At 46.6% G+C, this 15,973-nt stretch overlaps 1 protein-coding gene across 3 annotated transcripts in view; it reads left to right on the top strand.

Moving 5' to 3' along the window:
- Positions 1 to 15,973, top strand: part of RSPH1 (radial spoke head component 1) — a 246,673-nt gene that overhangs the window by 194,547 nt on the left and 36,153 nt on the right. For all 3 annotated transcript variants that reach the window (XM_030203781.1, XM_030203779.1, XM_030203780.1), the window contains exon 7: positions 4,111 to 4,219. In XM_030203781.1, coding sequence (XP_030059641.1) covers positions 4,111 to 4,219 — 109 coding nt within the window. The remainder of the gene's footprint in view (positions 1 to 4,110; positions 4,220 to 15,973) is intronic.

The raw sequence follows: 15,973 nt of genomic DNA, 5'->3' as shown, positions 1-15,973 counted from the left end.
AGGAATATTTCGGGCCAACCCTGGGGGATTATCTTCTGCCCATACCCCATTGACCTGGAAGCTGTCAGCCAGGGGTAGGTCAACTTGGCCATGCGACTGATGCAGCCGCCATTCTTCTTCAAGGGGGCAGCAGAAACTCAATATGCCCTTAGGGCTGGATGTCGGGGGCCGAAAGGAGACTGAAGTCTGGCCATCAGAGTCAAAGGAAATTTGGGCCCTAAGCTTGGACAGCAGGTCCCAGCCTAACAAAGGGATTGGACAGTCTGGCATATACAGGAATTCATGAGTGACTGTGTGTGAGCCTAATTGGCATCTACGGGTTGTCAGGAAGGGCCTCCGGTTCTGCACCCCCGTGGCTCCCACCACTCGGACAGTTTTTCCAGACACAGGCGCTAATCGCTCCGTCACAACAGAGTGTTCAGCTCCTGTATCAATCATGAATGGAATTGAGCGGCTCCCTATGGTTAGCTTGACCATGGGTTCCTGGGAGCCCAGTTTGTAGGAACCCGGTCTGTCCTAGTCATCCCATTCTGCCATCTCGGCTATCCCAATGATGTCAGATTCAGAAGGCTCATACCTTCCCTCTCGAACTCGGCCTCGGCTTCCTCGATCTCCTGGTCCCCTTCTCAGTCCCTGGTGCCTCTGGGGGCATTCATCTTTCCAGTGCCCTCTTTCCTTGCAGTAGGTGCACTGATCCCTCTCCAATCGTGGTCTGGGATTCTCCCCTCGTGGCCGGGATTGATTGAAGGAATCTCGGGGCCGGGCTGGCGGTCCGGGGTCCCACTTTGGCTTCCCATTGGCTAGAGGTCGACCTCGGTTAAGAGTGGAATTAGTAATGGCTGCCGCCAAGAGGTCGGCCTTCTTCTGCATCTTCCGGTCAGCCTCTCGGCGCATCTCCTGATCCCTATTAACGAAAACCTTTGTTGCGATCTCAATTAGCTGGGTGGTATTCATCCCTGCGAATCCCTCCTGACGCTGCAGCTTCTTCCGGATATCTGGCATACTCTGGGCCACCAATGCACTATTCACCATTCTCTAGTTTTCTAGTGCCTCAGGGTCAAATGGGGTGTATGTTCTGTAGGCTTCAATTAGTCGCTCTAAAAAGGCCCCAGGGGATTCAGCTGCCCCTTGGAGAATTTCAGAGACCTTTGCCAGATTAATGGGCCTCTTTATGCCTTTCTTCATACCTTCCAGCAAGTCCCGGCAATAGCCAGACAACAGTTCATAGTGCTGCCCATTATTTGGATCCCAAGCTGGAGCTGCGCGAGGGAACCGAGTTCTAACCCATTCCTCTAGGTCCTGTGTCCCCTCGGGGGCACGTGCTCGCGTGATGGCCTCAGCATTTTGTAAAATCTTCCGCCTCTCCTCAGTTGTGAAGAGGGTCAGGAGAAGTTGTTGACAATCAGTCCAGTTTGGGTTATGGGTGGCCATAATACTAGCCACTAGGTCCACCACTGCCTGAGGCTTTTCAGTATAAGAGGGGTAATGCATCTTCCAATTCAGGAGATTGGTGGTTGTGAAGGGTACATACTGGTAGGCCTGTGCCTGTATAACCTGACCCTGATTATTAGGATCAGGTCAAGTGGTGGTTACCTGTCGGAGTGGCAGAGCTCTCGAGGAGGTGGGAATGGAACCTGAGGTAGAGCTAGGAGCTACCCCCTTATCATGCTCAAGGGTGATTGCAGCGGGTCTAACCCATTCAGGGGAGGTGTGTTGAACCCCTGAGGGATGGGGAGGGGTACTCATAGACTGAGGTGATTCAGTCCATTGAAAGGGATGCTGGGCCCCTGATGAGTGGGTAGGGGTACTAGAGGGAAAGGCTGGGCTGTCGGGAGTTGAGGAGTCAGGGAGTGGAGCCCAAAGCGGGTCTTGGGAGGGTAACAGGGAAGAATGTGGCAGAGGAGGGTAGATGCTGGGTGAAAAGTCCAACCTAGGATGTGGCGGGGTTTGCACAGAAGGGGAGGAACTATCCGGGGAAGCCTGTGCTGGAGAGGCTTGGGCTGGACGCCATGGATCTCTGGGGGTGGAACGGAACCCCAACAATGGGCCATAAGGTGGTGGCTCAAGATCCGAGGGGTCATCAGAGAGTATGGGTTTCTCGGACAGGGTAGGGGCGGAAGCCACCGATTGGGTGGTAGGCTTCCTGGGACTCTTTCCCTCCTCCAGTTTAGATTTTCTAATAATCTTTCTTTGAACGCGGCCCAGCATGAACTTTACTGGGGATCCCATCTAAGTTTTCAACCAAGAGGGAGGGTCAGTAACAAGGCTGTCCCAGGAATCTATATAGGGGAGTTGTTCAGAATATTCTGGTTCTCCTACAACTATGCTGTAGACCTTCTGGATTACTTCAATATCTAAGCTGCCACCAGGGGGCCACCCCACTCCCATAGATGGCCACTCAACTTCACACAAGGTTCTTAGAGTACTTAAGCTTAAAGTCTGTCCATAATCATTAACTAAAAATCCTTTCTTAAAATTCTTAAGCATACAATCTAGGGGAGTACTAGTTTGTCTAGATGATGTCCCTCCCATAATGCTTACAGTTACAACACACAGAAAGGAAGGGAAATTTTTGGAAGTGTGGTATGGGATCCACACTCCCGAGACACAAGGTAAACAAACAACAATCGCTTCCTTCCGTCGCTGGCCAGTTGAACTCGCGTTAACTGGAACCGCAGCTATAAGAAGTCCACACTCATTTAATCATTCATGCATCACACACATACTGTACAAAAAATCCCACCCAACAATTTCAGATTTCTCAGATACAGGTAAGCTCTGGCGGTTTCCCTGCTAGTCCCCACTAGACTAGAAGGTACTAAGGCCTTCGCTGAGAGTTGATCAGACTCCCCTTCCCTCAACTTTTGAGGGGCTGGTTTACAGTTTCCTAGCTAGGATTACAATACAGAATACATACCCGGCCAATGTTCCTCAGTCAGTTGGGTGCCAGAAATTGATGCAGGGTTCAGGATCCCACTTCTGACACCAAGAATTGTTGCAGGAATTACCACTATTGTTAGCAGAATCTGTGGTACTTCAGGAGTCAAACACCACACACCAAAATGAGAGAGAAGTCTTCTTTATTTGCCAGCAAACAAAGTAGGACATCAGCACTAGGTCTCTTCTTCTCTTTCTCAGCCCTCTGGATCCTGCGTCTCCTGTCTGTCCTTCTCTCCTTCTGACGTAAGCTGCTTCTGCTCTCAGTTATATAGGGTCCTAAGCCCTTCTGGCACCCCTTTCTCACCAGATGGTAAAGAATAGATTGATTACCCTGTCTTGAATTAATTATCTCTATACATTTACTCAAAAATATCAGTTACATAGGTTTGAGATATTTCCTAAACTGACCTATGACCTGGGGCCTCTCACACTAGACAATGTGGCACCTATCTCTTGCATTTTATTATTATTAAATTCTTAGGTTCCCAGCTAACTTCATACTAACTGCTAACTGGACTCTGGCATTCATTAAGGGGTCAAGGGGCCAATCTTGCTTAATGGCACACATACATTTATTACTTTCAGAATACCAGTCCTATACTTAGCTATAATTAATCAAGACTTTCCCTGACCTCTTTCACCTATTAGCTTCCTACACAGAACTCGCTAGGACTGTGGATAATTCAAACCAGATGATGACCTCTTAAACTGCAGACAATCTCACTTGAAAAGTCAGTCAAAGATGTAACACTGAATTGAAAAGATATTCTACATAGAAATAGAACTTATTAATTACACAGAATAAAACATATTCTAAAATAAGCAGAAATCAGAATTCCTTATAAGACAAAATCTAAATAATCAAGAATATCTAAATCTAAACTATCTTCTTCTAACCAGCATTAGCCTAATCTTTTAATCTGCCTGCAAAACTGTCCAGTATGCCTTGCTTATAATGGCCTCCAGATGTGGTAAATAATTACTTCTCTCTGACCTTTCTAACCTCTAGTCTAGCAAAAGCTAGACATTTGAGTAAATTAAACCCAGATGGCATTCCTCCACTTTACAGGACTGAACCAAACTTTAAACAGAATTAACAAATATAATTTCTCTGCCCAGGCTGCCTCAAAACTATGAGTGCATCATTCACATTGGAGTTTTTTTTTCCAGGAAAGAGAGGAAGAAGAGGAAGAACAGTTGTCAGTGTCCGTTCCAAAATGGAAAGCTGAGAAAATTACTGGCTTAACACAGATGTCACAAATTCAACAACCACCTGCAGGTAAAAATCTATTTTGGAACTTTACAAACTCTTAATACATAAAATTAGAGCTGAACTTTAACTGAATATCGAGCAGGATTTGCATCAGTGGCATAGCCAGACCTAACATTTTGGGTGGGCCCAGAGCTAATATGGGTGGGCACTGTGTATATAGGTGTGAGTAGTGTTTCTTGCTACAAAATAATGCATTAGAATGCACTTGATGATGGATTTCTAAATAGTATGCCCAGCATCAACATATGGAAAAACCAATATTTTAAAATATAGTTTACACTGTTGCACATCTTAAACTTGACCAGGCGTAAGTCTACTATAATGGCAAACATATCAACACACGACAGGATCCTACAGTATAATTTCAGAAATGATATCCTTCAAACTTTGCTTCCCTACCCCTTCATCCAACGCTGTAGCTCGGCATCAGCCCTTCTCATCTCTACTCTACCCCCCCCCCCCCCACATCCCAGCATCAGCCAGACTCATATTTGGAAAAGCGAAATATGAAAGCGCCAGTCCCCTTAGAAACAAATTACATTGGCTCCCACTAACAGTCCGAATTACATTCAAAATCTGCACCCTGGCTCATAAATTCATCCATAGAGAGGCCCCGACGTATATTTCAGACCTTATAGACATACCAGCAAGAAACACAAAAAGTTCTTCACGTACTTTTTTAAACCTCCATTACCCTAACTGTAAGGGACTTAAATACAAATCATTATATGCATCCAGCTTCTACATCTGCACGCAACGTTGGAATGCATTGCCGATTGCCTTAAAAACAACGCACAGTCTGACAGCCTTCCGGGGGTCCCGCCGCCGTGGTCTGTCTCTTTCCTGTTCCTGTATGCCGGGACTGGGTTATCACGTTAACGCCATCACCCGGGTCCTGACAGGAGCAGGAGAGACATAGATCTCAGCACCGGCCCCCCCTTGGAGGCTGGGCCTGGGGAATTTTGTCACCCCCCCCCCCCCCCAGCAGCCCTGGGCAGGGCATGGGAGTGTCCAACATATCATACACAATTTTGTAAACTATGTGCTAAAGTGCCGTGTTGAGGCTCATGCACTGACATGGTATAAGTGGATGCACCTAAATACAGGTCCATAATGCCAGCTTATGCTAATATTCTATCATAGAATCCTGGTACCCAGACGGCCTAATGGAATTTGTGCTCCCACCTACATGGAAAGATCAGTTGAAAATTGAAATGATTTACTCTACATGCTTCAGTCTATTTAAACGTAATAATACTAAGCCACTCTCCCTGCCATCTCCCCTCCTATGCCGGAGAGAGACAGAACCCCAGTCCGTCTGACCTGATCCCTCCCCCACATCCACAACCTGCTTTTTCACTGCTGGTATCACAAAGGCTCTGGTTCTGGGTACATTCTTTGCAGCACAGGAAAAAAGAAAACATGTGAAGGCAGCCCTTGCACTGCTGATTGAAAGTAAATCACTGCCCACATGGAATTGAAATAAAACATTTCAAGTTGCAATTAGCTGTTGAGTTCATTGCCCTGATCAGCCAGAGAGCAGAGTTAACAGTGTCATGCAAATGTGCTCTCTCACCTCTGTGCCGCAGCTCCGACATGTCTGTGACCCAGGAACCCAGCTCTGCTGCAGAGACTGTAGCTGCCTCTGCTCCTCCAGCACAGGTGACACCAAGAATTTGTGGCCATTCTTTCTCTCCCTCCAGCCCTGTGCTGCCTGGTATCATCCCCTCCCCCTAGTCTTCCAATCTCTCGAGTCCCCGCAGCTTCATTGAGAAAGCAGTACAAACACTGCTTTAGACCTGTCCTTGCCTGGAAGCCCTTCTCTCTCCTACAACTTCCCACCTACACGGGAACAGGAAGGGAAGTTGAAGGAGAAAGAAAGGCTTCTCGGGGCAGGTCTAAAGCAGCGTGTGTACTGCTTTCTCCTGACGCGACCGGGAGATTTGAAGGCTCGGGGGACGGGGGGGGGGGGGCCATACCTGGTGCCGCATGCTGGAGAAGAGCTGCTCTTTTGGCTGCGGGGCTAAAGGCTGGCTTGCACTGATTGGAGGAGAAGGAAAACTGGGTGGGACTAAGCTGAGATTGGGTGGGCCTGGGCCCACCCAGGCCCACCCGTAGCTACGCCCCTGATTTGCATATGCTCCAGTGGTCACTGCATGCTTGATTACATAGTAATGTTGTGGGTTCGAATCCCACTTCTGACACCAAGAATTGTTGCAGGAATTACCACTATTGTTAGCAGACTCTGTGGTACTTCAGGAGTCAAACAGCACACACCAGAATGAGAGAGAAATCTTCTTTATTTGCCAGCAAACAAAGTAGAACATCAGCACTAAGTCTCTTCTTCTCTTTCTCAGCTCTCTGGATCTGATGGCTTCTGTCTCAGCTCCTTCTCTTCTTCTTAGCTCTCTCCTTCTCCCTTCTGATGTAAGCTGCTTCTGCTCTCAGTTATATACTATTCCTAAACCCCTCTAGCCCCCCTTACTTTCCAGATGGTAAAGAATAGATTGATTACCCTGCCTTGAACTAATCACCTCTACACATATGTTCAAAATATCAGTTACATAGGTTCCAGACATTTCCTAACTGACCTATGACCTGGGCCTCTCAGACTAGACAATGTGGCAGCTATCTCTGTATTATTCACATAATCCCAGTCATAGCTTAAACTGGGTTCTGGCATTCATTAAGGGGTCAAGGGACCAATCTTTGCTTAATGGCATACAGATATGGTTTGTTATTACTTTCAGGACCATTCCTACACTTAGCTATTCATCAAGAAACAAAGTTGACTTTTCCTGACCTTTTTCACCTAGCTAGGACTGTGGATAATTCAAACCAGATGATCTATTTAAACTTGCAGAGATATCACTTGAAAGGTCAGACAAAGTTGAATTGAAAAGATATTCTACATAGAAATAGAACTTATTAATTACACAGAATAAAACATATTCTAAAATAAACAGAAATCAAAATTCCTTATAAGACAAAATCTAACTCATCTAGAATTATTTAAAATCTACTCTATTTTGGACTTCCGGTGACGTCACGGACCTGAATGGTTGCCTGAGCCCTTAGCTCCGCGCTTACCCGCTTAAAAAACGCTTCATTTGCGGTCATCCAGTCCTACAAAAGTGGTGGGACCGGTCTCTGAAGACGCGACGAGGTCTCGAGCACAAATTGAGCAAAACACCAGCTTCCCAGTCGAGAGAAGGAGAGCGGAGCTCGACGAGACAAGGGGCGAAAAACCGCTCGAGGCGCGTGTCGCCCGATCCGGGAAACTCTTCCGGCTCTGAATCAGCTGCCTCTAGCGCCGAGGTGCGTAGAACTGCCCTAAGCGCCGTAGTACCCAAAGAGCTGGCCAAATGTCTCAAGGAGATCAGGGCAGAGATCAAGGCCTCTAAACAAGAAATTCTCGACCACGTGGACGCCATTAGCCTCGATCTCCGTGAACTAGGGGGCAGGGTCGAGACGCTGGAAGAGCGCATGGACGAACAAATCGAGAGAGTAGAGGCGGCAGAGGCCCGTTCTACAAAACTAAATGAACAGTCTGAAGAACTGCAATATAAACTAGACGACCTGGAAAATCGCGGGAGACGTCAAAATCTTAGATTTCGTGGAGTCCCCGAAAATGGCAACATGGAAGATGTGCCCACGCTTGTGCGATCGATATGTGAGAAGTTACTGGGAGAGCAATTGGAGTCGGCAGAGCTCATATTTGATCGGGCTCACAGAGCTCTCAGGAAACCAACAAACAATAGACCCAGAGACATAGTGGTGAGATTTTCATCTTATATGCTTAAAGAAAAAATATGGCAAAAAGCGCGCCAAAATCCGCCAGTGGAATATAATGAGGCAAGAGTCTCCGTCTACCAGGACTTATCCCTGTTTACATTAACACAGAGGCGAGCGATGAGACCCGGGCTGGAAATTTTGCAGAAGGAGAAGATATCATATAGGTGGAACTTTCCCTTTGCCCTGAGCGTGGAATTTAAAGGCAAGCAGCACCGGTTTCGTCGTCTGGATGAGGTGTGGAAGTTCTTGCATGAAGCTGGTTTGACCACCCAGGCTGTACCTGCAGGGGACATGGCTCCTGCAACTCGAGAAAAATTGCAGCAGTGGAAGAGAGTGCCTCAAAAATCCAAGAAGCAAGACGCTAAGCGGCGAACCTGACTGATATGACATTGTGTTGTTGGTAATGTTAAATCTGTTTCCAGGCTCTGCCTATGTTACTGCTTTAAGTCGTAATGTGGGAGTTGAACTGGTATGAATAGGGGATGTATTCAAGAGGGAGGGGAGCAGAAGGGGGACTGGACGACGGTAAAATCAGACGGGGGGGGCGGAATGTTGTGAGGGTTTGGGGGAACATTTGGTGTTTGTTGGGGCACGTTGAGGAGTCCTCCCACTCAGGACCTTAAGGTTCTGGCTGGTGGGTGAAGTTTATGGGGCTGGGCCTAAGGGGATTACAGGGGAAGAGGGTTGAGAGGGGAGGGTGGGAGATTGGCTACAATAGGTGGAGGGGGCAGGTCACTACTGGGAAAAATGGGTACAAAGTAATATGGCACTTTGCAGAGCTGTCGAGAAGGGCAGTGGCCGACAAGCTTTTTCACAGCATACTAGGATGGGTACTGACTTAAAGATTCTTTCCTATAATGTGAAAGGCCTGAACATGCCACAGAAAAGACAAAAGCTCTATAAAGAGTTGAGGCAGTTAGGGCCTCATGTGGTTCTCCTTCAGGAGACACATCTGGCGGGCAGATATGAAAGACTTCTCTCCCACTCGGAATACCCAGTGGCGTATTTCGCCTCTGCAGCGGGATCAAAGAAAGCTGGAGTGGCGATCCTAATTCAGGCTACAGTGGGCGCACAGGTGATCAAAGTAAAAAGGGACATGGGAGGCCGTTATATTTTTTTGCATATAAAAATTGACCAAGTAGATCTCACACTAGCGTCCATTTATGCGCCTAACACGGGGCAGGCGGAGTTCCTGGAAAGGGTTAAAAACTCTCTGGCCATTTTTGCGCAGGGTTCTCTGGTAATAGGAGGGGATTTCAATACTGTGATGAACCCCGGACTTGACCGATCAGGCCCCAATAGAAACGAAGGGCAGAGGGATTCCCTGGCTTTAAGATCTTTAGCAAACTCCTTGGGTACGGTGGATATGTGGAGAGTAAAATATCAGAGGGTGCGAGATTATACATTCTATTCCGCAGTGCATAAAACCTATTCCCGCATTGATTATCTATTCTTGGATGCCACTCTGGTGGAACGGGGACCTGACGCAGGGATTGGAAGTGTGACCCTGTCGGATCACGCCCCAATATGGGTTACTTTGCCAACTATTAGGGCTGAAAATAAAGATAGAAGATGGACAATGAATGTGGGTCTTCTACAGGAGGGGGAAGTGGTGGCAGGATATAAACAAATGCTGAAAGAGTATCTTGAGTTTAACTTGGAATCGGGACCCTCGCTCAGCATTGTTTGGGATGCCATGAAGGCGGTATCCCGGGGCTACTTTCTTCAAGTAGCCAGTAAAAAATCAAAAGCCCGTAAAGCGCAGATAGCAAAATGTATGGAGAGTATCCGTCAGCTGGAGGAACAGCATAAGGCAAATGGGTCAGAGCGGGTTCTGAGTGAGCTTAGCGATCAGAGAGCGTGGCTAGATTCTGTATATTCTGAGCAACTTAGTATGCTACAAAACAAGAACAGGGTGAATTCCTATGAGCATGCCAACAAGGTGGGGCGTCTCCTTGCTATAAGGTTGCGCAGACAAAAAGTTGACCGGGCTATTTTAAAGATACGGGATTCGGGAGGGGGTGAGCTAGGTACATCTGAGCAAATACGAAAAAGATTTGGGGAATTCTATCAGGATTTGTACACTCAGGAGATTAGCCCTTCCCTGGAATCCATAGATCAATATATCAGGGATAGTGAACTACCTTCTCTGAGCCCCCAACAACAGGCATTACTAAATGAAATGGTTACTCCCAAAGAAATTCAGGAGGCGATCAGTAGTTTGCCATTGAGTAAATCGCCTGGCTTAGATGGGTTGCCTAATGAGTTCTATAGGAAGTTCACCCCCGAGCTATCTCCGCTCTTAGCAGACTTGTTTAATCAAGTTGGGAAAGGGGGATCACTACCTCAGTCAATGATGGAAGCGTGGATAGCTGTATTACCCAAGCCGGGCAAAGATCATTTTGATTGCGGATCTTATAGACCCATATCGGTATTAAATACTGATGTCAAAATACTGGCTAAGGTTTTGGCCAATCGCCTGGCCCCAATCCTTCCAGTTCTTATACATCCAGACCAAGTGGGCTTTGTATCTTATCGCAAAGCGATGGATAATATTAGAAGGGTGGTTGATATTATGTACTTGGCAAAATTAAATAAGAAGCCGCTTTGTCTCTTAAGCCTTGACGCGGAAAAAGCCTTTGACCGGGTCCACTGGCCCTTTATGTATGGAGTAATGGAGAACATGGGGTTTGGAACACAGTTTTGTAGGTGGATACAGGCCTTTTATGAGTCCCCAAGGGCTTGTGTTCGGATAAATGGTGGAAATTCCGAGCTATTCACGCTGCATAGAGGGACTAGGCAGGGTTGTCCCCTGTCGCCCTTGCTGTTTGCATTGGTGATGGAGCCCTTTGCGGCCCAGATGAGGTTGGACCCTAATATTTCAGGAGCTAAAATAGCAGATAGAACCCATAAAATGGCCCTCTTTGCAGACGATGTGCTGCTGTTTGTTACTCGACCTCAATCCACTCTCCCACATCTTGAGCAGATGATAAGAGAATATTCTGCAGTATCGGGATTCAGGATCAACATGGCAAAATCAGAGGCTCTGAACGTAACACTCACTGATGAGGTGGTGGAGTCCTTAAAGATTTCATCCCCGTTTAGTTGGGCCCCCAAACAGATTAGGTACTTGGGGGTGATGCTTACAAGGGAAATGTCGGAACTCTTTAATGCAAATTATAAGGGTTTGGGTAAAACCATCATGGATGATCTGGAGAGATGGGGAGAGCTGGGAACTTTGTGGTTCGGTAGAATAGCCATCCTTAAAATGAACATATTGCCCAGATTGTTGTACCTCTTTCAGACGCTGCCTGTGATAATGCCCAGGCGATTCTTGGCTACTCTGCAAGATAGGTTGGTGAGATTCGTCTGGGCAGGAAAACGACCGCGGTTGGCGCGATCGCTATTATATAAGGAAAGGAAGAAGGGGGGGTTGGGGGTACCCAATCTTACTTGGTACTATAAGGCAGCACAAGGGAAAGCAGCACTTGAATGGTACCAAGATTATCCAGATCGCCAATGGGTGCATATTGAACAACATTCGATGGGTGATCAGCCACTGAGTGCCATAATGTGGCTACCACGGTCTTTTAGAAATCTGGCTGAACGAGCTTGCCCCTCCATAGCTGTTACACTTCATTATTGGGATAGTTTGTTTCCTAAGAGACAATGTGTATTGACCAGGTACACTCCAATTGCATTTAATCCCTTATTCTTACCTGGCACAGTAAAGGGGATTTTCACTAAATGGCATGAATTGGGTGTGAGAACATGGGGCCAGCTGTTTGAGGCGGATTCCCTGTTGCCCTTTAATGCACTGCGGGATAGTTATCCAGGGGTAGAGGGTGATGAGTTTGCCTATTGCCAGTTGGCATCCCTTCTCAAGAGTAAGGCGGTGCGAGAGGTAATGCAGCGTAAGAAAATTGACCTGGAGGAGATATGTGAGAAGTTTGAATCTTCCCGGGGCTTGATAGGTTCCTTGTACCGTATCATAGGTAATCAGGCTTCCGGTTGTGGAAAGCACAGGGGTGTTTGGGAGCGGGAACTGGGTGTGCAGTTGGGAGAGTCCGAGTGGGAGAGAATAGAAAAAGCAGTGATGAGGGTATCAGTTCATGTTCCTCTGCAAGAGAACGCTGTCAAAGTATTATATCGATGGTACCTTACGCCGGCCCGTCTGCGGAGGATCTTTCCGTCCTCTTCGGACCTGTGCTGGAGAAGGTGTGGCCACAAAGGTACAATGGGACATATTTGGTGGAGCTGTATCAAAATTCGGGCATTTTGGAAAGCTGTACATTCTAGGCTACAGCACTGGCTGGGGTGTGTAGTGCCATGGGTCCCTGAGGTGTTCTTGTTCTCAGCTAGGACTGCAGGCCTACTGTCGCATCAGCAGACCCTAGTTCAACATGCGGTTGGCACAGCAAGGGTCGTTGTGGCGGCACACTGGCGAAAGGAGGGGGTTCCATCTTTATCTCGATGGCTTAATAAGTTGAGATATGTTCGGGAAATGGAGAGACTAGTGGCTGAGCGTAAACAACAAATGGTTAAATGGCGTTTAGTTTGGGAGACCGTCCCCTTTGACGCTCTATAAATCTAGTTGCCATAGGCATAGAATGCCATGAGGGGCAGTGCCCAGTAGTGTCCACCTAGAGGGAGGGGGATGGGAGGATGGGTGGAGAAATCTTTGTTTTCTTGAAAATTGGATAAAAATGTGAAGTTTATTGCTGGTGACATAGTTATATTGAAACAATTGAATGTAATCTTATAAGCTGTATGGTTAGAATCCTGTATTAGAATAAGCATGTTGTATTTTTTTTTAGTTTTTGTGGTTCCATTGTGCTGTTTCAATGGTTAATAAAGACTTCTTGCAAATAAAAAAAAAAAAATCTACTCTATTTTCTTCTAACCAACATTAGCCTAATCTTTTAAAAACTATCTTCTAACACTGTTTGCTTATTGATCCCTCGAGATTATCCACTATGCCCAATAGCCTTCAGATGTGGTAAATAATTACTTCTCCCTGACCTTTCTAACCTCTTAGTCTAACAAAAGCTAGACATTCTTGAGCAATTAAACCCAGATAACATTCCTCACTTGCAGGGTGAAAAGTTAAAATAGAATTAACAATTTCTCTTTGCCCAAGCTGCCTCAGTAACATGGTAAGTGACAGCAGATAAAGACCTGAATGGTCCATCCAGTCTGCCCAATAGTCATTCATTAATTATCAATTAAAGATTAAATCAACAATGAACATGATATTATATACTTGATCATAGTCTTTCTTAGGGTTACCATTTTGTGTCCTCTGAAAAAGAGGACACATGTCACGCCCCCTCCCCCGCCACGCCTCATGCCCCGCCCCTGCCCTGCCCCCTTCAGGTCTTCGTTCCGCCCCTATTCCCCGCCCCCCCGTCACATAGTCCCCTCCCCCCCTCTCACATACCCCCCCCCTCACTTACTATCTAGCCCTGGTGGTCTAGTAGCGTCTTCTCTTAGGGGCAGGAAAGAGCCCCCTCTTTCCTGCCCGGAGCGCTGCCTGCCCTTGCCTGCTGCATCCTCCTCGGTCTGGCTGGGGATTCAAAATGGCCACCGAGAGTTGAAGCGGCCTCGCGAGAGTTCAACTCTCGGCGGCCATTTTGAATCCCCAGCCAGACCGAGGAGGATGATAGACAGCGAGGCAGCGCTCCGGGCAGGAAAGAGGGGGCTCTTTCCTGCCCCGAAGAGACGTCACTAGACCACCAGGGAACATGGTAAGGAAGGGGAGGGGACGGGAGACCAGACCCACGGCGCCGATCGCCCGCCCACACGCGCCTGCCCGCACCCACGTTTGTCCAGAAATCCGGACAAACGTGGGTGCAGGCAAAATCCACCGGACGCCCCGGACATGCCCTCAAAAAGAGGACATGTCCGGGGAAATCCGGACGAATGGTAACCCTAGTCTTTCTGATCATAGAAGTCCCCTCAGCTCTGTGCTTATGTTCCAACTACTGGAATTGCCATCAAAACCCACTCCAGCCTATCCGAATCTGTCTTGTCAATTGTGGGACACAGACCGTTAAAGCCTGACCAGCAGTGTCCTCACATGCCAAATTATTGGAGTTTCGGCTGAAGCACTCTACAGCCCATCCTAAACCAGATTGCTATATACGGGACTCAGACCATACAAGCCAGCCCAGCACTGGCCTTAGTTGATACAGCCAGAGTTGCCATCTAAGTACCATTTGACATTCAAACACATATGCAACCTTTTAAGTTTTGGGGTTTTTTATACCATTCATTTTCTAATTAGAGATCCTCTGTGTTAATCCCATGCCTTTTTGAATTCCACCACAGTTTGTTTCTCCACCACCTCCCTCGGTAGGGCATTCCAGACATCAACCAGCTTTTCCGTGAAGAATAATTGTCTGACTTTACTCCTAAGTCTGCCACCCCACAACCTCATGTTCTTTAGTTTTACCATTTTCCCTTCTCTGGAAAATATTTATTTCTATATTAATTCCTTTCAAGTATTTAAACGTCTGTATCATATCTCACCTGTCCCTCCTCTCCTCTTGGGTATACATATTCAAGTCTTCCTGTCTCTTCTCATATATCTCCCCATATCATTTTTGTTGCCTCCTTCTGGACCACTTCAAGTCTTCTTACGTCTTTAGCAAGATACAGCCTCCAAAACTGAACACAATACTCTAAGTGAGGCCTCACCAACAGGGGTATCAACACCTCCTTTCTTCTGCTGGTTACACCTCTCTCCATACAGCCTAGCATCCTTCTGGCTACGGCCACTGCATTGTCGCACTGTTTTGTCGTCTCCTGATTGTCAGATACTATCACCCTAAGATCCCTCTCCCTGTCTGTGCATATCAGCCTCTCACACCTAACACATACATCTCCCTTGGATTTCTAATCCCTAAGTGCATCACTTTGCATTGAACTTTAATTGCCAAACATTAGACCATTCTTCTTTTGCAGATCCTTTTTCATGTTTTCCACTCCCTCCAGGGTGTCCACTCTGTTACAAATCTTGGTATCATTCACACAAGGCAAACCTTACCTTCTAAACCTTTGGCAATGTCGCTCACAAATATATTGAACAGAATTGACCCCAGCACCGATCCTTGAGGCACTCACCTTTCTTTCCTTTGAGTGAACTCCATTAACCACCACCTTCTGGCGTCTGTCAACCAGTTCAAGTAGAGAGGTGTGGTAGCCGTGTTAGTCCACTCTTAAAGGTTATCAATAGAAATCAAACAAAATAAAACATGGAAAAGAAAATAAGATGATACTTTTTTTATTGGACATAACTTAATACATTTCTTGATTAGCTTTCGAAGGTTGCCCTTCTTCCTCAGCTCGGAAATAAGCAAATGAGGTAGCAGATAGTATATATGAGAGAAACATCAAAGCATTACTTTGATTGTCTGACAGAGTGGGAGGGTGGGGGTATGCATGGGGACATCAAAGCATTTAATTGATATTCTAACAGAATGGGTGTTGGTAGGTGAGAGGAGGGTAATAAACAGAGAAATAAAGCTGTATTTCTCTTTTTATTACCCTCCTCTCACCTACCAACACCCATTCTGTTAGAATATCAATGAAATGCTTTGATGTACCCATGCATACCCCCACCCTCCCACTCTGTCAGACAGTCAAAGTAATGCTTTGCTGTTTCTCTCATATATACTATCTGCTACCTCATTTGCTTATTTCCGATCTGAGGAAGAAGGGCAACCTTCGAAAGCTAATCAAGAAATGTATTAAGTTATGTCCAATAAAAAAGGTATCTTATTTTCTTTTCCATGTTTTATTTTGTTTGATTTCTATTGATAATCCAGTTCACCACTTTGGATCCTAACTTCAGCCTGCCTGTCAAGTTTATTCAAGAGCCTCCTATGAGGAACCGTGTCAAAGGCTTTGCTGAAATTCAAGTAGATTACATCTAGTGCACGTCCTTGATCCAGTTCTCTGGTT

Source organism: Microcaecilia unicolor, chromosome 5 (assembly GCF_901765095.1).
Source record: "Microcaecilia unicolor chromosome 5, aMicUni1.1, whole genome shotgun sequence".
NCBI classification, from domain to species: Eukaryota; Metazoa; Chordata; class Amphibia; order Gymnophiona; family Siphonopidae; genus Microcaecilia; species Microcaecilia unicolor.
Note: the sequence above shows the minus strand (reverse complement) of the source record. Positions and strands in the feature narration are given on the sequence as shown.